The following is a 23050-nucleotide window of genomic DNA, read 5'->3' as shown; positions in this document are numbered from 1 at the left end:
AAGCCAGGTGGCACACACTTTTAATTCCAGCCCTTGGGAGGCAGAGTCAGGTGGATCTCTTTGAGTTCCATCCTGGCCTGGGCTACAGAACAAGTTCTAGGACAACCAGTGTTGGTACATAGAGAAACCCTGTCTCTGAAAACCAATAAGCCTGGTGTGATGGGATACAAATTAGAAAGGCAGAGACAAAAGACCAGCCTGGTCCAGGCCTGCCAGGGCTGGGTAGAGAAACTTTGTTTCAAAACACATTTATAAAACCATACATACACAAAAGAAACAAACAAACAAAAAAGGAAAGATAAAAGTAGAAATTGAATAGATGTTGCTCTAATGAGTAGCCAGTGAGCCAGTAACTATTTTAACTGTAGTACTTGCTTGTGAGTGATTTATGCTGATGCTATATTACCATTCCCTTTCTGTAGTTTTGTTTTTGTTTTTGTTTTTTGAGACAGGGTTTCTCTGCATAGCTTTAGTTGTCTTGGAACTAGCTCAGACCAGGCCGGCCTTGAACTCACAGATATCTGCCTGCCTCTATCTCCTGAGTGCTGGGATAAAGGCGTGCGCTACCACTCCCAGTCCCTTTCTGTATTCTTAGCAGTCTTTAAAAGTATAACAAAAGAGAACTCTGGCTTGACCATCAGGAGATAAGCTATTTTCTTAGGTTCACAACTCATCTTTTAGTGAGATCTTATGGAAATCGCTGTCTCTGAGTTGTACATTTCATGTCTGAAAACTGGAGAGCTGTATAAGCTAGTATTAATTAGGCTCTAGAAGTTTTGTAATGTTGACGCTGATCAAAACAGAAATAATTTGTTCTGAGCCATATGAATAAGGGCCAAGCCTTTTTTGACACAAGATAATCAAAAAAGTCTGTAGAGGGTCTAGAGAGAGATTGATGTGGGACGCCCTTCTGTATGTTGTGAATATGATTTTTTTTTCTATTGGTAAATGAAGAAGCTGCTTTGGCCTATGGCAGGGCAGAATATAGCTAGGCTGGAAATCCAAACAGATACAGGAAGAAAGAAGGCAGAATCAGAGAGACATCAGCAGCTGCCAAAGAAGCAAGATTTGACGTAACAAGCTATGAGCCTCATGGTAAAGTATAGAATAATAGAAGTAGGTTAATTTAAGTTGTAAGACTTTGTTAATAGTAAGGCTGAGCTAATAGATCAAACAATTTATAACTAATATTAAGTCTCAGAGTGATTATTTGGGAACTGGTGTGCAGGAGAGAAACCTCCAGTTATAAGAGATGACTCAGGGCTTCGGGAGCCGCCGGTTACTGTCCAGCCATGGCCAAGTCCAAGAACCACACCACACACAACCAGTCCCGGAAATGGCACAGAAATGGCATCAAGAAACCCCGGTCACAAAGATACGAATCTCTCAAGGGGGTCGACCCCAAGTTCCTGAGGAACATGCGTTTTGCCAAGAAGCACAACAAGAAAGGCCTGAAGAAGACGCAGGCAAATAACGCAAAGGCCGCGAGTGCACGTGCGGAGGCCATCAAGGCCCTGGTGAAGCCCCAGGTGGTGAAGCCCAAGGTGCCAAAGGGCCCCAGCCGCAAACTCACCCGTCTCGCTTTCATCGCTCACCCCAAGCTTGGGAAGCGGATTAGAAGCTACATGGCCAGGGGGCGTAGGCTCCAAAAAACAAAGCCCAAGGTTCAAGCCAAGGCAGAGGCCTCAGCTGCAGCTCAGGCTCCCAAAGGTGCCCAGGCCCCTGTGAAGGCCCCATAAGAAAGGTCTCAGTCTGCCAGTGTGAAGAGATGGACTGGTGTGGATATCTACACAGTGTCTGCAGATGGTCAGGACCTTGTGCTGTTTTTACAAATAAACTTGAGGCAAGTTGAAAACAAAAAAAAAAAAACAAAAAAAACAAAACAAAACAAAACAAAAAGAGATGACTCAGTAGTTAGGAGTGCTTGCTGTTCTTCCAGAGGATCCAGAGATATTTCCTAGCACCCATACAGGGCAGTTCACAACCATAACTCCAGCTTCAGCACTATCTTCTTGACTCTTTGGGTAGCCACATGCATGTGTGTATATTTGTGTATGTATGCATGTACTATATATATATTATATATATATTATACACACATACACATGAACACATAAAATAATAAAAGAATAAAATAGTCTATAAAAACTAGAGCTAGAAGCTACCTGTTAAGCCATATAATTTGTCTCTCAACTTGCATAAATTCTCCCTGCTGTTTGGACCAGTGCACTCTCCTGTGTGTTCTGGCCATTCATCATTTTCTAGGATCTGTCTTGTGCTTTCAGTTCACTCTTTCTTTTAGTCATTTAAGAAGGGACTGAGGGGCTGGAGAGATGGCTCAGAGGTTAAGAGCATTGCCTGCTCTTCCAAAGGTCCTGAGTTCAATTCCCAGCAACCACATGGTGGCTCACAGCCATCTGTAATGGGGTCTGGTGCCCTCTTCTGGCCTGCAGGCGTACACACAGAGAATATTGTATAAATAAATAAATAAATAAATATTTTTTTAAAAAAAGAAGGGACTGAGGTTGTTCCCAACTCTTAAAAATTACCATCTTTCATATTTGGACTTGTTTTTGAAATTGTATTTTGCCACTGTGGCAGAGACTAACATAACAGGTAGGTGTCTGTTTTTATCCAGGAGCTTGGAAAGACTTGGTTTGACTGTATTAATTATATGCTCAGAAAAGTTACTGCAATAGAGAAGTCATAATAAAGAATAAAGATTGAGATTTTAACTTTCTTTTCTTTTTTTTTTTTTTTTTTTTTTTAAATATTTGTTTATTTATTATGTATACAATATTCCTTCTGTGTGTATGCCTGCAGGCCAGAAGAGGGCACCAGACTCCATTACAGATGGTTGTGAGCCACCAAGTGGTTGCTGGGAATTGAACTCAGGACCTTTGGAGGAGCAGACAATTCTCTTAACCTCTGAGCCATCTCTCCAGCCCTAACTTTCTTTTCTTATAAAGATCACTGGGACAGAAAATTTTTGGTTTTTTGCCTTGTTCCAACTCTTAAAATGTAGAACAAAAAAGGAAAGAATGTACATGTGTATCTTCTGTTGGTAAGGATGTAAATTGATGTATTTGCTTGTGACCATAATTAACAGTGTCAGTTAAATACAAAACAGACCATGTGCTAACTTGAATTCCATTTCAAGGAATTTATGTGTAAAATATGAATTACATTATTATTTGTAGATGGAAGTTTCTGTCTTGCCCAGTCCTGCAGCTGTTTAGTCTTAAGGAAACATACAGAGGCTTATATATTAATTATAAACTGTTTGGCCCATTAGCTCAGGCTTATTATTAACTAGCTTTTACAACTCAAATTAACGAATAATTCTTATTGATGTTTAGCCACATGGCTTGGTACCTTTTATCAATGAGGCATTCTTTCTTTCTTTCTTTATTTATTTATTTATTTGGTTTTTCGAGACAGGGTTTCCCTGTAGTTTCTAGAGCCTGTCCTGGAACTAGCTCTTGTAGACCAGGCTGGCCTCGAACTCAGAGATCCGCCTGCCTCTGCCTCCCGAGTGCTGGGATTAAAGGCGTGCGCCACCACCGCCCGGCTCAGTGAGGCATTCTTATCTTGCTTTCTCTATATTTGGCTGGTGACTGTGTCTCTACCTTTTCTCTTCTCAGAATTCTCCTAGTGTGGTTGCCCCACCTTTGCTTCCTGCCTGACATTTTATTAAACTAATATGAGTGACAAATCTTTACAGTGCACAAGAGCATTATCCCACAACATTTCCCCTTTTTTTCTTTTCAAAACAAAAACCTTAAATCTAATATCCTTTGTTTTGCTTTTTCCTGATCATTATCCATAACAACTTGTAACCGGCGCTCCAAACATAGGCAGTCATTCATAATCCATTTTTTGGGAATGTGGGCATAGTTTTTTAGGCTACTTCCAGCTGATTGGGTGCACTGATAATCTTGTGGTGAACCAAAGAAAATTTAGGATTATGGTCAAGTTCAGACTGGAGTAGTCTGTGAGGCTGGATCATCTCAGGTAGCAGTCTGTTGCTCCATCTTCAGCAGTTAAACAACTCAAAGTCAATACAATAACATATAGTATCCAAATTCTTTGTGTATTTTCGATCTGTATGTGGCATTTTTTTTTTACTCTGTTTCTTTATTTTTACTTTTTACTTTTTGGTTTTTTGAGACAGGGTTTCTCTGTGTATCTTTGGTTGTCCTGGATCTTACTCTGTAGACCAGGTTGGCCTTGAACTCTCAAAGATACTCCTGCCTCTGCCTCCCAAGTTCTGGGTTTAAAGGCATGCACCACCACGCTCGACAACTCTTATTTCCTCTTCTTCTTTCTTTTTTTTTTTTTTTTAGGACTTTCTCTATTTTTCTTTTCTCTCCCAAGCCTATGCATATTTTTAAACACACTGTTAACCATTTAGGTTTTTTTTGGGGGGGGGGTGTTCAACACAAAGACCAGAAAAGCAAAGCAGCTAGCCCATTGACTCTTATGTCTACCTTTTGCTTGGTGATTCTTTCCAGATAGCTGTCTTTTCTTCTTTGGGTATCTAGATGTCCTAGGTCTCTTGACTTCCCGAAGATGGATATTTTCTGTTTTCCTGCAAAGATAAGAACAGAACCCTGCTCCAACCCTTATGAGGTTTCCCTACCACCTGTATGATTGTCATCTCTGTGGATGAGCTGTTATTTCTCTTTCTCGGGAGGTTTCTCCTTTTAAAATTTAATCTTGATTAATTTTTTTAAAGATATATTTATTTATTATTATACAACATTCCTTCCCTGTATGCTTGCATGCCAGAAGAGGGCACCAGATCTCATTATAGATGGTTGTGAGCCACCACATGGTTGCTGGGAATTGAACTCAGGACCTCTAGAAGAGCAGTCAGTGCTCTTAACCTCTGAGCCATCTCTCCAGCCCAATCTTGATTAATTTTGATGGTATCCGTAGCTTTTCTTATCCTGTGGAAACAAGAGAGAAACCCCTTCCGCATCATAGCACATCTGGTTTACATTCTGAGGTCACCAGCTGATTTAATTCAGAAGTTTTTTTTCCATTGTCCAGTGTCTTTCTGCAGGTCTCTGAGGGCGTCCATATCTTTAGGTGATTCTGAAAAGATCATCTTTTGGGTTAATTGTCAAGTCCTGGGAGAAGTAGCTGTATTATTTTTTGTTCAGTCTGTGTAATGGGAAAGTGCAGGGCTTGTCTCAACTCCTGGTTAGAGTAATTTGTTCGTCTGGATCATCTCAGCTATCCACCTCGAAATTTTTCCGAGCAGTTTGTTGTCCAGTGGCAATCTTCAGGTGGTGCTATCAGCTGAATGACAATATATAAACCAGGTGTAATCTTTGTTGTGGGCTCCCATCTTCTTCCTGGAGACTTCAGATATTATTGTAGGAAAATTTTTGTTCACTGTGGAAAATTTAAACATTCATATCAAAACGCAAAGTTTGAATTTTGATAGACATATATCCAAAGAAAGGTATCACAGCTAGGTCAGTTATTTGGTAGAGCATGAGACTCTTACTCTTAGGGACACAGGTTCATGCCCCAAACACTGGGTGCCAGTTGTAGCGCGATTAATAAAAACCCAGAGACAGATACTGGGGTTCTACCTGAAAGTCAAGAAAGCAAAACAGCCAGCCACTGGCTCTTACCTCTACCTCAGTCCAAAAGGGCGATCCTGCCTCCAGGAATCCTCAGAATGAGACTGACTGAGAGCTATCTTCTTCTGTCTTATATTCCTCTCTAGGCACAAACACTGGACGCCATTTGTAGATGGAAGTTTCTGTCTCACCCAGTCTCGTAGCCATTCAGTCTCAAAGAAACACACAGAGGCTGATATTAATTATAAACTGTTTGGCCTGTTAGCTCAGGCTTGTTACTAACTAGCTCTTACAACTTAAATTAGCCCCTAATTCTTGTCTGTGGTTAGCCATGTGGCTTGGAATCTTTTATCAGTGATGCATTCTCAACTTGCTTCCTCTGCCTTTCCTCTTCCCAGAATTCTCCTAGTCTGGTCGCCTTGCCTGGCTAATGACCAATTAGAGTTTTATTAAACTAATATGAGTGACAAATCTTTATAGTGTACAAAAGCATTATTCCACAGCATTTATAATGGTGAAAATTTAGGAATTTTTGGGAACATTAAACAGTTTATATTAAGGATCAGTTCTTATGCAATTCTCAGTAGGTAATGCAGGAAAGTTTTTGTTACTCTGTTCAGTTCTTTCCTCAAACCTGACATCCTATTTCCTCAGCCTCCCCAAGTAGTTGGTAGAATTACAGGCAAGTGCTGATACACCTGAGCTGCAGGAGATTTTGTGATGCTGTAAAATGGGCTTATTCTTTCTTCAAAGAGCTAATAAACTCACTGTGTGGTTACTGGATTTAGCTTCCTGCGAGACCAAAATAGCTTATTAAAGTAATGAACTTTTCTTCTTTTAACAGCTAGAGTTGGGAAGACATCACTGATTATGTCTCTGGTCAGTGAAGAATTTCCAGAAGAGGTAAACATTTTATGTTCCTATTTGGTGTTTTTTTTAATTTATGAAAAATAAGTTAAAGTGGTATGTCAATACTACCTTCATGTGTTTCTTCCACAGTCAGGACTTGGGTTTCTCTGTGTGTAGCTCTGGCTGTCCTGGAACTCTCTGTATACCAAGCTGGCCTCAAATTCACAGAGATCCACCTGCCGGCCTCCTGGGTGCTGGGATTAAAGGTGTGCACCACCACTGCCCAACTTCAGGACTTTTTTTTTTAATGTACATAAGTGTGAAGGTGTCATATCCCTTGGAACAGGAGGTACAGACAGTTGTGAACTGCCATGTGGGTGCTAGGAATTGAATCTGGGTCCTCTGGGAGAGCAGCCAGTGCTCTTAACCACTGAGCCAGCTCTCCAGTTCCCAAAAGTCAGGACTTTTAAAAAGCTCTTATTAGTTTATAGAGGATATCACCTTAAGAAAGAGCCTAAGTTCTCATTTTGTGCCTTTGCCTTTGTCATTAAAATTTTGTGTTTTACATTGTGTGTGTGTTTGTGTGTGTGTGTGTGTTTGCCACAGCACAGCAGCTATCAGGACACCTAGTGTGAGTCAGTTCTCAGTGTCAGCTTCAGACTGCCAGTCCTGCTGGCGAGGTCCCGAGCTGTCTGACCAGCAGTGGTCGTGTCGTTTGTCATCTCTTTGTCTTAGTTGTTCCATTTTTAAAATGGTAGCAAAAATGATCAAAAAAGTGACCTGTTCTTAGAAGTAAAATGTTTTCCAGAACCCCAATCGTGAAAAAGATGCTGAGTGTTGTATGAATTGAAACTAGATTTACCATCTGGGTACCGTTTATCTTCTGCCTGGTGCTGTCAGTTTGTGAGATATTTTTGTCTGAACTACTAGAATCCTGACAGAACTAATATTATATACCTGCTTCATATTACAAGTTAGAAATGAATTCATCTATGTTGCCTACAGATCCAAAGAATTGTGTTTGACAGTAAATTAATAATAGTGAAGTGCCACCAGGAACAAGATGGCATTATTAATAATATATATGTATGTATAATATATCTATTATTGGTATTTTGAGACAGGGTCTCATGTAACTCAGGCTAGCCTCAAACTTATCATGAAGCTAAGGATGGCCTTGAGCTCCTTATCTTCTGCCCCCACTTCCCTGGTGCTGTGACTGCCTGTATGCAATACCATACTGGGCTACACTTATTTACATTTTGGGAATCCCAGTGTGAGGAGATGCTGTAAAGTTATGGTATTGTTAGAGAAAACTGCATCAGTGCCACAGCATAACAAAATTTTGGATTTTCCCATGCGTGATGGCACGTACCTTTTGTCCTAGCACTTGGGAGGCAGAGGCAGGTGGATCTATGTGAGTTCGAGGCCAGCATGGACTACAGAGCGAGTTCCAGGAAAGGCTCCAATGCTATACAAAGAAATCCTATCTCAAAAAAAATTTTTTTTTTAAAAAATTTGGATTTTGTTATCATTAGTTTATTCTGTTTATTTTTCTGAGGCACAGTCTGTATAGCACAGGTTGGCCTCAAACTTAGTATGCAGGCATGGCTGGTCTTGAACTTTTTTCTGATCCTTCTACCTCTGCCTCCCAAATAGTGAGATTACAGGCCTGGCTTATCTTTTGTTTCTTCCAAAGTATTATTAATGTCAGAATCTGAGGCTAGAGAGATAGCTTAGTACCTAAGAGCTGTTCTTCCAGAGGACCCGCATTCAATTCCCAGCACCCGTGTTAGATTACACATAACTGTAATTTTAGCTCCTAGGCATCCACCTGTCTCCCTGACACATGTGGCATATAAGTGCACGTGCACACACACAAGTAAAAATAAAATGAATGTTAGAGTTTGCATTTACCCTTTCCTTACTCTTCTTAGAAAGACATAGCTTTATGGATTTATGTTTTTCTGGATTCTTGTGGCTGGGATTGAATCCAGGGTCTCGAACATAGCAAGCAAGAACTTTATCTCTCATTGGTAGCATTTTAAGCGTTCATAATTCTATGACTGCTTTTTTTCTTTGTTTCCCCTAGCATTAACGAAGAATCAAATAGTAATTTGTTAATTTGAAAAATGAAGTATATTGTGGAATCGTTAACATTAATTTAGAATTATTTAGGTTATAATATATAAAATTCTCTGCTAAGGAGCTAGCAAGATGGCTGAGTGGGAAAAGGCACCTGCTGCCAAGGCTGACAACCTGATTTTAATTCCCAGGACCTACCTACATGGTGGAAATACAAAGCTGACTCCACAATGAACTCCGTTTGTATGCTATGATACCAATGCCCACAAATAAATAAACACATTTAATGAATCACAGTGAGTTCCAGTCCAGCTAGCACTGCATAATGAGATAGTGGGATCCCGTCTTAAATATATATATATATTTTAATGTGGGAAGTTTTATTAAGAGAGAAGGGTGGGGGAAGACTGGCATCTGGGGACAGGAATGGTGGAAGAGAGAGAAAGAGTTTCAGAGAGAGAAAAAGAAGAGGAGGAGGAGGAGGAAGAGGAGGAAGAAGAAGAAGAAGAAATAAATTTTAAATGTTTAACTGAAGTTAAAATTGTTTAAGGATATTTCTCTTTTGTGTGAATATGGGTTTTTCCCCTAATTGAAAATCATGCAGTTGGGGCTGGAGAAAAGGCTCAGCAGTCAAGAGCATTGACTGCTCTTCCACAGTACCTGGGTTTGATTCCCAGTACCCAGAGAGTGGTTCATAACTGTCTGTAACTCAAGCTTTAGGGAATCCAGTGCCATTTTATAGCCTCCAAGAACACCAGGCATGCTTGTGGTTCACAGATACATATGTAAGCAGAACCCATACACATAAAAGATAATCAAAAGAAAGAATTGAGCCACCACACTTTGCAGTTTTGTTAAAACTGTGCATCTTTCTGAAATGTGGAATTATTAAACACAGGCTACCGTAGCCAACCAGTTATCTAGCCTAAATAAAATTAATATTTATTGGTTACCTTGAAGGTTGTGATTTTGTTTTGTGTTTTTGTGGGTTTTGTCAGGCTGAGGATTAAACCCAAAGCTGCACGTGCTAGACAAGTTCTCCACCCCTGAGTTACCCTCGTCAGGACTGCTTGGACTAACATAGCTCCTTATTTGTAAAGTGTTTTAAATGCGCAACAAAACAGAATGAGAATCATATTTTTTAATTAACTTATTTATTATGTATGCACATGCCAGAAGGGGGCACCAGATCTCATTATAGATGGTATTGAATCACCATGTGAGTGCTGGGAATTGAACTCAAGACCTCTGGAAGAACAGTCAGTGCCCTTAACCTCTGAGCCATCTCTCCAGACCCTGAGAACCATACATAAAAAAAAAAAAACCTCTAATATTTGAATACAAAATTAAGAATTATTTTAAGTTTGGGAAAAACTTGAGATGTCCTTATTATAGCCTCTGACTGTGTTTTAGGGCTAGACTTTTGCTAGGCAAGCAGTCTACCATTGTGCTATATCTCTGCTGGAAATTTTCTTGGTTTTTTATGTTTTTGTTAATTTTTATTACATTTTTATTTGTTATCTGTTGTGGGAACTCCTTCAGCCTATAGCCTTTAAGATACCTGCCCACTTTGGGCGTGGTTTCATGTACTGTAAGTGCAGACAGAAAGCGTGCATGCGCGTCCCTCTTCTCTGCTGGATTTGGTTCCAGTTCCCAGTGCACTGTGAGTTTATCCCCCAAATAAATCAACCTTTGTTGTACTCCATTCTAGGCTTTTATGGAACTCTTTGGTACTACCACAGTTATCTACCTCTATGTACATACGTACACAGTGCACATTTGGAGACAAAAGGACAACTCGTGGGAGTAAATTCTCTCTTTCCACCATGGGGTTTTGGGCATCAAAGGTCTGATTACCTGGATGGTTGGACTTAGCAGCAAGCATCTTTACCTACTGAGCCATCTTGCTGGTCCTTAAATGTTTTTATGGGGCTGGAGAAATGGCTCAGCAGCAAGTGTACTGACTGCTCTTCCAGTGGATCTGGTTCAACTCCCAGCAACCACATGGTGACTTACAGCTCTCTGTAACTGCATTTCTGGTGGACCTGACACCCTCACACAGACATACATGCAGGCAAAACACCAATGTAAATAAAAAATATTTTTTTAAAAATGTGGTTATTTTGTAGTTTTATATGATAAAGTACCCCAATGAAAGCATTTTAGAATATAGTGCATACCTAACATAATAGCTTTCAAAGAAGGGCCTGATATAGATAAATCTACATGCTCTGTTAGTAAGTTCTATGGATAATTTCTCCACATTTATCCTTTTTTGTGTTTGTTTTTAAATAAAGGTTCCTCCTCGGGCAGAAGAAATCACCATTCCAGCTGATGTCACTCCTGAGAGAGTTCCAACACACATTGTCGATTACTCAGGTAATCGGTGGTCTCTTGTGAGTAAGGCTCTGGAGTTAATTTTTAATAGCCTTGCAAATAGAACCTACCTGAGCTTTAAAAAATGTTCAGAAGTTCAGTATTTAAGATCACATACCACTAAGACCAGCAATACCATTTTTGGGTATATACCCAAAGGATGCTCAATCATACCTCATAATAGCCAGAACCTGGAAACAACCTTGATGCCCTCAACTGAAGAATGGACAAAGAAAATTTGATACATGGAGTACTACTCAGTGGTAAAAAATAATGACATCTTGAAATTTGCAGACAAATGGATGGCTCTAGAGAAAACCATATTGACCGAGGTAATCCAGACCAGAAAGACAAATATAATATGTACTCACTCATATGTGGCTTTTGGACATAAAGCAAAGAAAAACCAGTCTTACAGTTAACAAGCTCAGAGAACCTAGACAACAAAGAGGACCTTAAGAGAGAGAGACATAGATCTACATGGGAAGGAGAAAAAGACAAGATCTCCTGAGTAAATTGGGAGATTGGAGGTCCTGGAAAATGGTAGAAGGAGAGAGGGGAGAAAGGGAGAGGAGCAGACAAAAATGTATAGCTCAGGGGCTGGAGAGATGGCTCAGAGGTTAAGAGCATTGCCTGCTTTTCCAAAGGTCCTGAGTTCAATTCCCAGCAACCACGTGGTGGCTCACAACCATCTGTAATGGGGTCTGGTGCCCTCTTCTGGCCTGCAGGCGTACACACAGACAGAATATTGTATGCATAATAAATAAATATTTTTTAAAAAAATTATAGCTCAATGAAAACAAAATAATATACTACTTTTTTTTTTTTTTTTTTTTTTTTTTTTTGAGACACAGTTTTTCTGTGTAGCCCTGGCTGTCCTGGAACTTATTTTGTAGACCAGGTTGGCCTCAACTCAGAGATCTGCCTGCCTCTGCCTCCTGAGTGCTGCGATTAAATGTGTGTGCCACCACCACTTGACTAGGGCATATACTACTCTTGCTGAGGACCTGAATCCAATCCCTTGCACACACATAGAGTGGCTTACAACCTCCTGTAACTCCAGCCTCAGGGTTATCCAGTGCCTCTGGCCACTGCAGACACATGCGGTATGCACATCCATACACTTGTAGTCACACAGATGTGAATATTCATATATATATATATATATATATATATATATATATATTCATGTATACCTTACACACATACATATTCAAAAAAGTAGATTCTGAATTTTAAATTCGTTGAGGGGCTGTGGTTGTAACTCATTTACAAAGTATTTTCCTAGCCCTGATTTTGATCGCCAGGATTTGTTGAATTCTATATGTAACCAAAAGTTTAGAAATTTAAGAACACATAAAGAATTGATCAAGATGGCTACTTTGGGAGCTGAAGAGATCGTTCAGTAAGTGAAGGCCTTGCTGAGCAAGCATAAGGACCTGAGTTCGGGTATCTGATAGCTGGGCACTTTGGCAGTAATGCCTGCACTGGGAAGAGGCAGAACCAGTTGAGCCAGTTTGTGAGCTGTGGGTTCAGCAAACACACCAGTCTGGAAAAGTAGAGTGAGAATGATACAGGAAGATCCCGACAGCAATGTCTAGTTTCCATACACGTGTACACACACAGACATGTACACATGTTCATCTTACCGTTTCTGATAATTGTCAAACTATACATATTACTGAGTTTATTTACTTACTTAGTATGTATGTGGACATCAGTGAGCTACAGTATGTATGGAGGTCAGAGGATACCTTGTTGGATTTGAGTCTCTTCTTCCACCATGTTGGTTTCCAGGAATCAAGCTCAGGCCTGGCAGCAAGAACTCTTACCCACTGAGTCATCTTACCAGCCTAGAAAGAAAAGCTCTTCTTTCTTCATTCTCAGGCTGTAGTTTTGCCTCTGGGACTTTGTTGCTATTGCTCCTATCCACTGATAGTGTCTAGTCTTGGGCACTGTGTCCAGATTCTTGTCTGAGCTTCTGGCTCCGAAGTACTCGGTCTTCTTTCTCGAGTTGCTGATCTCTTTTGCCTGGCCCTTTTTCTTTTCTTTTCTTTTTTCTTTTTCAAGATAGAGTGTCTGTGTAACAGCCCTGACTGTCCTAGAATTCACTCTGTAGATCAGGCTGGCCTCAAACTCACAGAGATCCTCCTGCCTCTGTCTCCCAAGTGCTGGGATTAAAGGTGTGAGCCACCGCCACCCAGCCTTCTGATCCTTTTTCATCTCTAAACCAGATACTGGCCTAGATCTTTGATACAGTGCCTCTGCCCTTCAGTGCTGGAATCCTCTCCAATACTCCTTCCTTACTAACCACCTTCTTATGTTGGTTCAGCTTTTTCTTCTGGATCATTCTTATTTTGGTAACTTAACTTGTTCTATACTATATCATTTTGAATATTTATTGATTTTTATGAATGTGTATCTGTGCCTGTAGGTATGTAAAAGTATAGCATTTATACCTAGTGCCTATGGAGGCCAGAAGAGATTGTTGGATCCCTTGACTCTGTAGTTATAGAAAGTTATGAGCTGCTGTGTAGGTGCTGGGAACCAAATCATGTTCCTCTGAAGGAGCAGCAAGTGGTCTTAACTGTAGAACCATCTATGTCAATTTCTTTAGGTGCATATTACATAGGTTTTTTTGGCTTGATTATTAGTTACGAAAGTTTTTGAAATACAAAATTCTGACTTTTATTTATAGAAGCAGAACAGAGTGATGAACAACTTCATCAAGAAATATCACAGGTATGTGTAAAAAAGTCATTTTGTGTGTGTGTACACATGTACATGTACAGTGATAATCCTGAGTCTGTCTTCTTAGGGGCAGTTGTGGATTGAGACAGTTTCTTGTAGCTCAGACTGTCCTTGAATTCCCAGTGTACTTAAGGCTTGTATTGATCCCCCTGCCTCCACTTCTTGAGTGCTGTATAGGCATGTGCTACCATGCTCAAGTTTAACAGGAATTTCTCAACTCTTTGTTGTTAACATTGGTATTTGAGTCTGTATTTTTTGCTCTATTTCTTGAGGGATACTTTATCTTATAGACAGACTTTTCTTCAAAAAATTTCTTCCTTTGACTCAAATCTTAGGTGGTTGATAATTAAATCCTGTTGTGTATATTTTATTTCAACATGCCATTAATTTATTAATTTTTCTTCTAGGCTAATGTCATCTGCATAGTTTATGCTGTTAACAACAAACATTCTATTGATAAGGTATATTTAAATTTTCTATATATTTAAAATAAATGTGATATGGTTTATTTATTTATTTTGAGTTGGGTCCTTTTGCTTTTGTTTTTCAAGGCAGGGTTTCTTTGTGTAGCCCTGATTGTCTCCTGGAGCCAGCTCTGGAGATCAGGCTAGCCTGGATATCACAGAGATCCACATACCTCTGCTTCCAGAGTGCTGGGATCAAAGGCGTGCTCTGCCATTGCTCCAGATTTGTTTTTGATTTTAAGATAGGGTCTTACTCTGTAGCCTGGGCTGGCTTAGAAATTATGATCTTTCTGCTTTAGCCTGGGATTCCAAATATGTGCCACCCTGCCTAGTTTTAGTGGGACATTAAGGACTCCTGTAATAAAGAAGAGGAGATATAACTCAGAGGCTACTCTTCTTAACTCCATTTCAGTTCTAGGGGCTCTGGCACCCTCTTCTGGCCTCTGGGCACCAGGCATGCACTTGCAGACAGAACATTCATAATCATAAAATAATAATTTTTAGAAAAGTATGCTTTTTCTTTTTTTGTTTTGCCACCTTTTTGCAGGAGAGGGTTTCAAGACAGGGTTTCTTTTTCCTTTCTTTTTTTTTTTTAAAGATTTTATTTATTATTATGTATACAGTATTCTGTCTGTAGGCCAGAAGAGGGCACCAGATATCATTACAGATGGTTGTGAGCCACCATATAGATGCTGGGAATTAAACTCAGGACCTCTGGGAGAGCAGCCAGTGCTCTTAACCACTGAGCCACCTCTCCAGCCCCATGAGACAGGGTTTCTATGTAGCTTTGGAACCTTTCCTGGAACTCGTTCTGTAGACCAGGCTGGTCTCGAACTTACAGAGATCTGCCTGTCTCTGCCTCCTGAGTGCTGGGATTAAAAGCATCTGCCTCTACCGCCTGGCCTGCCACATTTTTATTTTTTTATTTTTTGGTTTTTCGAGACAGGGTTTCTCTGGCTTTGGAGACTGTCCTGGAAGTAGACCAGGCTGGCTTTGACTTCACAGAGATCTGCCTGCCTCTGCCTCCCAAGTGCTGGGATTAAAGGCGTGCGCCACCACCGCCTGGCTTTTTTTTTTTTTTTTTTAAATCTCCCTGCCTCTGCCTCTTGAGTGATGGCATTAAAGGTATGCAGCTTTTCAAAGAAGATCTGCATCATGGCGTAACTACTACTTATTTTCATTTTAGGTTACAAGCCGATGGATTCCTCTCATAAATGAAAGAACAGACAAAGACAGCAGGTATTTTTTTCTTTCAAACTTTTTTTTTTGAAAATTTTAAACTTAGAGAGAAAAGATGTAAGAAGCAGTAACAAGCATATCTATTAAGTCTTTACTTAGATCCACTGATTATTAACATGTTCCCAATTTGGTTTTTCTTTCAAATATTTATTTATTTGTGTTGTGTGTATTTGTGTATGTATGTGTGTGCACACGCAGGTGTCAAAGTGCGATATGCTGGATTTAGGACTGAAGTGGTTAAGAGTACTTGTTGTTTCAAAGGACCTGGATTGTATTCCCAGTGCCCACACAGAGACTCACCACCTCCTCAGGCACCAGGCAAAAGAACAAATAATCCAATAAAAAAAAAATGGAGTACAGACCTAAACAGAGAACTCTCAACAGAGGAATCTAAAATGGCTGAAAGACACTTAAGGAAATGTTCAACATCCTTAGTCATCAGAGAAATGCAAATCAAAACAACTCTGAGATTCCACCTGTAAGAATGGCCAAGATCATAAACACTGATAACAGCTTATGCTGGAGAGGTTGTGGGGAAAGGGAACACTCCTGCATTGCTGGTGGGAGTGCAGACAGGTACAGCCCCTTTGGATATCAGTTTGGTGATTTCTCAGAAAATTAGGAAACAACCTTCCTCAATACAACTTTTGGATTTATATCCAAAGGATGCTCAATCGTGCCACAAAGACATGTGCTCAACTATGTTCATAGCAGCTTTGTTTGTCATAGCCAGAACCTAGAAACAAACTAAATGCCCCTCAACCGAAGAATGGATAAGGAAAATGTGGTTCATTTACACAATGGGAAAAAAATAACGACAGCAGGCAAATGGATGGAGCTAGAAAACATCATTTTGAGTGAGGTAATCCAGATCCAGAAAGACAATTATCACATATACTCACTCATAAGTGGTTTTTAAACATAAAGCAAAGAAAACCAGCCTACAAACCACAATCCCAGAGAACCTAGACAACAATGGGACTCTAAGGGAGACATACATAGATCTAATCTACATGGGAAGTAGAAAAAGACAAGATCTCCTGAGTAAATTGGGAGCATGGAGACCTTGGGAGAAAGTTGAAAGGGAGGGGAGAGGCTAGGAGATCAGAGAAAAATGTAGAGCTCAATAAGAATCAATAATTATATATATACACACCCTGTTAAAAAAAGAAGTTATCTTATTAAAAAAGAAATTGAGTTCCAGGACAGCCAGAATTATATAGAGAATCCCTTTCTTGGGGTGGAGGGGTGGGGGTGTGTGTGGCATAGGAGGAGCAAACCAAAATGGATTTTCTTCTCCCCTTTTATTGTTGGTTCCAGAATGGAATTGAAGGTTGGCAGCAAGTGCCTTTACCTGCTGAGCCATGTCCCTGGCCCTCTATACTGGTTTTTGTCAGTTTTTCTCTGTTTACCTACCTTCATAAGCCACCACAAACGTTTGCGGGGGACAGGAGTGATTAGAAACGAATTTGAGAGCAAAGCAGAAAACAGCCCTGACACTGTGAAGATTCGCAATTACTGACAAGTTAAATGTTGTAGTAACCATCCATTTCTGATCACAGACTGCTGCTTGAGTCCATTTAGGAGTCTCTCTTTGCCAGCATTATGTGCCTTCTTATGAGTTGTTTCTTTAATGGGGTGTGGAATTGCTGATTGCTCATAGTGTACACTGGACAGAGCATAGGACTTGGAAAATGTTGAACAACCTTTGAGATCTGATTTGGCCACTAGAAACTGTAAGCCTCTGACTTCATTTGACTCTCTAGTTTCCTTATCTGTAATGGGGATAAAGGTTTATATCTGTTCTGGATGTGTGTGGGTGTATCAAGAATCAAATTAGCTGGTGGATCTCTGTGAGTTCGAGGCTAGCCTGGTCTACAAGAGTTAATTCCAGGACAGCCTCCAAAACTACAGAGAAATTCTGTCTCAAAAAATAAAATTAGATAGCTTATATATAACTTCTCTAATATGCTCTGAAAATCTTTATTTAGGAATTCATGCAAGGAGGTTCTATACAGTTCCTTGGAAGATACAAGTGTGATGGGGAAAAAGGCAGGAGAACACATTCAGTAATTTTTACATAGAATGGTAGTTCTCTACATAAATGTTTTCAGTTGTTTTTATTGTTTCAAGACAGGGTTTCACTGTGTATTTCTGGCTTTCCTGGAACTCACTATGTAGACCAGGCTGGCCTCAAACCCACAGAAATCTGCCTGCTGCCTTTGCCTCCTGAGTGGTGGGATTAAACACATGCGCCAGTACCACCAAGCAGATGATTTCAATTTTAAGTTAAAAAAAAATTCCTTCCAATATTTAATTGGACAAACATTATTTTTTATTATCCTTCCTTTCTCTTTCTTTCTCTTTTTTTCCCTTCTGTTTTTTGTTGTTGTTGTTGTTGTTTTTTTAGATATAATCTCACAATATAGACTGATTTGACTTCACAGAGCTCCACTTGCCTCTACCTCCCAAGTGCTGGAATTAAAGGTGTATGCCTCTGGTGCATTTATGCCTGGCCTCCAGCCATTTATTTATTTATTTATTCATTCATTCATTCATTCATTCATTTATACATACCTTTGAGAAAGGTTCTCACCTTGTAGACTGGGCTGAACTCAAACTCAACAAAGATCTGTCTGCCTCCTGAGTGCTGGTGTTAAATGTTTGTGCCCGAAATCTTAATCTTTTTTTTTTTTAAATGATTTATTTATTTGTTTTTTTTATATGTATGTGTGAACTTTGTTGCACTTTGTGCATGCTGCAGAGGCTGTAAGAGGCCATCAGATCCTCTGTAACTGGAGTTATAATTGTTGGTGAGCTTACCATGTGGGTGCTGCGAGCAAAATCCAGGTCCTTTGGAAGAACACTGAGCCGTCTCTCCAGCTCCCATTTTAATCTTTTTTTTCAGCTGTATCAGATTGTACTTTTCTTTTTTTTTTTTTTTTCCATTTTAATCTTTTTAAATGTTAGGAAAATCATGTTTTAAATATTAATTGTATACATCTGGCTTCTGGCTCAGTTTTTCAGAATTCTTTTTGAGCATTTTTGTTCTTTCCTACTCTGGAAATCTGATGCCCTTGTCTTTCTTCCTTATGGATGGGAAACTGACTTAGGGCCTTCAGCTCTGTGTTGACTCTTCGTTGTTTCTTAAGCTTTGCAGTGAGTTACTGACAAATTGAAAGAAAAGAGTGACTCTCAGCTGACCCGTGCTGTTAGCTACTTGTCTTTGTGGCAATTTAAGTTAATTGAAATAAAATAAAACTTAATTCTAAGTTCCCCTGATCTACTCGTCCACATTTCAGAAGCGCAGTACCTATCTGTGGCTAGTGGTTATGGTAATAGTGATGCTAAAGACAGTCATCTCAGGAGGGGTCGGCACATGCCTTTAAGCTCCACAAGGGATTCCATGAGTTTTAGCCTGGTCTATATATTGAGTTAGGACAGCCAGGAATATTTAGAAAGACCCAGTCTCAAAAAGCAAAGAAAAAAGACAATCATCATAGTGTTGTGTTAGACAGTGATGCCTTAAAGGCCGCAGCCCACACGCTCTTGCCGCTCTCTCCTTGGTAGAGCTGCTTCTAGGAAGGCCTCTCTGGAGAAGAGCGTACTTTGCCCAGTATCTAGGAAGAGCCAACTTTTGCCACTGAATTTAGAAACTTTGGCTAAATTTAGAAATTTTCACTAAAATACTGTGGCTGCTTTGTGGACCTTTTTTTTTTTTTTTTTTTTTTTTTTTTTTTTTTTTTTTTTTTTTTTTAAATCTCATTTTATTTTACAGATGTAGACTCTCACTATATTTCCCAGGCTATTCTCAAACTTGTAATCTTCCTGCTTCTGTCTCCAAGTAGTCAGGATGAAAGGTTTACACCACTATGCTTTGCTGGTGGCCTTTGTGGGGCCATGTGCAAATGTCTTTTGTTGCTTGAAGTGGTAGTGTGTGTAAATGCAGTCATGGGTGAACTTGTCCTTGATTTTCAGGTTTTCCTTCCTTGAAGCACATGAGGACACTTACTTTCCTGAGTATTAGTTTTCCCCAGACTGCTGTACTTTTCACCTTATTGTTTGTTTTGAGACAGGTTCTCCCTGTGTAGTGTAAACTGGTCTTAAACTCAAAATCCTCCTGCCTCAGCCCCCCAATTTCTGGCATTATATATATGCACTGCCATACCTATATAAACCTTACATTTTTCAGTAACTTTTTCTCTAAGCCCACAGTTTATTTTTGGTTTGTACCAGATCTTCCTCCTGATCACCCCCACCCAGTCAGGAACGCTTTTCCTTATACTTAGAAGAGTTTGTGATTTGTGACTTGAAATAGGTATTGACTGATTGAATGAACCTACTCTCTAGAGGCCTTGGCCGTGTGTGTGTGTGTGTGTGTGTGTATGGAGAGAGAGAGAGAGAGAGAGAGAGAAAGAGAGAGCATAGCAGAGAAGTTATGTTGGGAAGACTAGATGAAAACTTTTTAGTTAGAATGGGTAATGATTTAAGTGAAAATATAAATCTAACATCTTTTTTTCTTTATTGCATTAATGCCCTGTTTATTTCAGGCTGCCTTTGATATTGGTTGGGAACAAATCTGATCTGGTGGAATATAGTAGTATGGAGACCATCCTTCCTATTATGAACCAATATACAGAAATAGAAACCTGTGTGGAGGTACGCCTCATGGGAAGCAGGGATTGTGTGGGATGGAGTAAATTTTCTGTTCTTTGTGAAGTCATATAAACCAAGTAAAACATAGAATTTAAAAGTTTTCCTCTAAAGCTCTATGGAGACATTGGTACTTTCTACAAAGGAAAATTTATTTTTCAGTTTCTTCAAGGAACCTTAACTCTTAACTTATTGGCCTTTTTTTTTTTCTTCACTAAATCGAGTGGCTGTAGCTGTAGCAAGAGAAATTGAGAAGTCTTGAGAAGGGGAGGGGTTCCAAGGAGGAATTGTTTTTAGCTATCATAATTGATTTCAGAGTTTAAAATTTAAAAAATTTAAAACTTTGATTTTTTATTTTATTTTTTTAGTGTTCAGCAAAAAACCTGAAGAATATATCAGAGCTGTTTTATTATGCACAGAAAGCTGTTCTTCATCCTACAGGGCCTCTTTACTGCCCAGAGGAGAAAGAGGTAACCCCAGGCTGTGCTCTGTTGGCCTGAACGATACAATATGGTCATGGGTTTTAGTAATGTTAAACATTTTAAAAGATGAAGCTATTGAAATCGAATTGTGTTGCTTATTAAATTGTTAAATTGAGTGTTCTGGTTTAGGGACACTGACATTTCCAGTCTTAAGTTTCTTTCAGAGAGCGCCACCGACACACAGAACTGGCGACACTAACAGAACAGCCAAGTCTCAATCAATTGTTTACTTACTTGGCAACTATAAAATCTATGAATGTTTCCCTTAATTTTCTATGCATTTATTTTGTGAGTTGAATGAATGCCATGACGTGCCTATAGAGGTCAGAGGACAGCTGGTGGTAGTCAGTTCTCTCTTTCCAATGTCAGACTTGGTAGCAGATATTCTTTACCCGCTAATCGATCTCATCAGCCTGAAAAAAAATCTATGAATCTAAACAAAACTTGAGTAGAATTTTGTTTTTTTGTTTTATTTCAGTAATTGATCTCAGGGTTTCTTTCATGCATAGTGAGTGTGCTACCCTTGAGCTACATTCTCGGACCTCTTAAGTTTTTTTCCTGGGTACATGTGATGTAACTTGGATATGCTTTCATAGCTAAGAAATACAGTAATTCCATTAAGAAATACCCAGAATTTAATAAAAAATTGTAATAGATTTAAAACTCATTTTTTTAAAGATCTATAACAGAAAGTTAACATCTTTCATGCATACAGTTGAGTTTTAGTATATTCAGAAAGTTACATACCTCATAAGGAACTCCGAGAAACCTTGTGGCCGTTAGCAGTCACTCCCCCGACCTCCATGTCCCACCCCTGGCAACTGCTGATCCACTTTGTATCTCCTGGATGGTCCCTGACAGTGGCGTCACCATTGAGTAGCTTTTAATTCTCTTTGTTTCACTAGCACTGTGTTCAAGGTTCACTCATGTTGTAGTATGTATCTATTTAATTTCTTCTAGTTAAATAAAATGTCATCATATGGAGAGAACAACTCTTCTTCATCCTTTGGCATCTACTGAAGTAGTTTCTTCCTTTTGACTATTGGGAATGGACTGCTGTTAATGTTAATTTGTTCACAAGTTTTTTTGTTTTTCTTGAAACACCTGTTTTCAGTTTTTTCGATAAGTAACAAGACCATTGTATGTTTAACTAAGGGAGGAACCACCAGATAGATATTCCTACAGTAGCAGCGAAATTGTCCATTCCCACCTGCCATATAAAGATTTAATTTTTGTTTGTTTGTTTGTTTGTTTTGAGACAGCGTTTCTCCATGTAGCTTCGACTGTCCTGGAACTCATTCTATAGACCAGGCTGTTCTTGAACTCACAGAGATCTACCTGCCTCTGCTTCCCTAGTACTGGGATTAAAGAAGTGTGCCACCACTGTCATGCAATATCCAATTTCTTTTTCTCTTCTTTTTCCTTCCTCCCTCCATTTTCCTCTTCTTCTCCCCTCCCCTCATCTCTCTTCCCCCCTCCTATTCTCCCTCTCCCTCTCTCTCTCTCTCTCTCTCTCTCTCTCTCTCTCTCTCTCTCTCATGTATCTCTGACTGTCTGGAGTTTACTTTGTAGACCAGTCTGACCTTGAACTCACAGGGATTCCGCAGCCTCCCGAGTGCTGGAATTAAAGATGTATGCCACCACTCTATTTCTGTCTTGTGTCCTCTCCCCCCATTCTCTCATTCTCATGCATCCTGGGGCGTGTTTATATTATGTGATGTATAGCTGAGGATGACTTGGAGTTTCTGATTCTCCTACCTTTCTTTCCCAAGTGTTAGGATTACTGGTATTCACTGCCGTACCCAAATGAAATTTCCAACTTATTTACATCTTTGCCAGCAGTCATTTATGCTTTTGGTCTCTTGGTTTATTACATTCATCCTAGAAAATATCACTTTGGAGCTGGAGAGATGGATTAGTAGTTAAGAGCACTAATTGCTCTTCCAGAGAACCCAGATTCAATTCCCAGCACCCACATGGTAGTTAACCACTGTCTAACTCCAAGATTTGACACCCACACACAGCACACAGACATGCATGCAGGCAAAACATCAATGAACATAAAAGAAAATAATATACTAAAAAAAAAGAAAATACCATTTTTTTCATTGTTATTTTAACTTATATTACCCTGATGGCTAATAATCTTAAACAGTTTTTATATATCTATTTTGGAGAGACAGCTACTCAATGACTTATGCCCACCTTTTAGTTAGGTTAATTTTTATTTTATTATTTTTTAGAGATTTATTTATTATATAGTGTTCTGTCTGCATGTATGCTTGGACACCAGAAGAGGGCACCAGATCTCATTACAGACGGTTGTGAGCCATTATGTACCTGCTGGCATGTAAAACTCAGGACCTCTGGAAGGGTAGCCAGTGCTTCCTTTCTCTCTCCCCCCAGCCCCCATCCCAACTCAGGGTTTCTCTATAGCTTTGTAGCCTGTCCTGAAACTCTAGGTTGGCCTCAAATTCACAGAGATCTGCCTGTCTCTGCCTCCCAAGTGTTGTGATTAAAGGCATGTGATATCACAGCCTGGCTCAGCCAGTTC

At 39.6% G+C, this 23050-nt stretch overlaps 2 protein-coding genes across 5 annotated transcripts in view; both read left to right on the top strand.

The window, feature by feature from the left end:
- Rhot1 (ras homolog family member T1) overlaps positions 1 to 23050 on the top strand; it is a 75637-nt gene that overhangs the window by 13891 nt on the left and 38696 nt on the right. For all 4 annotated transcript variants that reach the window (XM_038325589.2, XM_038325590.2, XM_038325588.2 and 1 more), the window contains exons 2-8: positions 6442 to 6500; positions 10829 to 10910; positions 13606 to 13649; positions 14066 to 14119; positions 15309 to 15361; positions 19912 to 20020; positions 20383 to 20484. In XM_038325589.2, coding sequence (XP_038181517.1) covers positions 6442 to 6500; positions 10829 to 10910; positions 13606 to 13649; positions 14066 to 14119; positions 15309 to 15361; positions 19912 to 20020; positions 20383 to 20484 — 503 coding nt within the window. The remainder of the gene's footprint in view (positions 1 to 6441; positions 6501 to 10828; positions 10911 to 13605; positions 13650 to 14065; positions 14120 to 15308; positions 15362 to 19911; positions 20021 to 20382; positions 20485 to 23050) is intronic.
- Positions 1269 to 1842, top strand: LOC119811674 (60S ribosomal protein L29-like). Its single transcript, XM_038325593.1, has one exon. It carries the CDS (start codon positions 1293 to 1295, stop codon positions 1737 to 1739), a length of 447 nt encoding a protein of 148 aa, XP_038181521.1. The 5' UTR covers positions 1269 to 1292; the 3' UTR covers positions 1740 to 1842.

This window comes from Arvicola amphibius, chromosome 4 (genome assembly GCF_903992535.2).
Source record: "Arvicola amphibius chromosome 4, mArvAmp1.2, whole genome shotgun sequence".
Classification (NCBI taxonomy): domain Eukaryota; kingdom Metazoa; phylum Chordata; class Mammalia; order Rodentia; family Cricetidae; genus Arvicola; species Arvicola amphibius.
Note: the sequence above shows the minus strand (reverse complement) of the source record. Positions and strands in the feature narration are given on the sequence as shown.

Bases quoted from the DNA above. Each gene is read 5' to 3' on its own strand.
- LOC119811674 (XM_038325593.1), top strand. From the start codon at position 1,293: ATGGCCAAGTCCAAGAACCACACCACACACAACCAGTCCCGGAAATGG.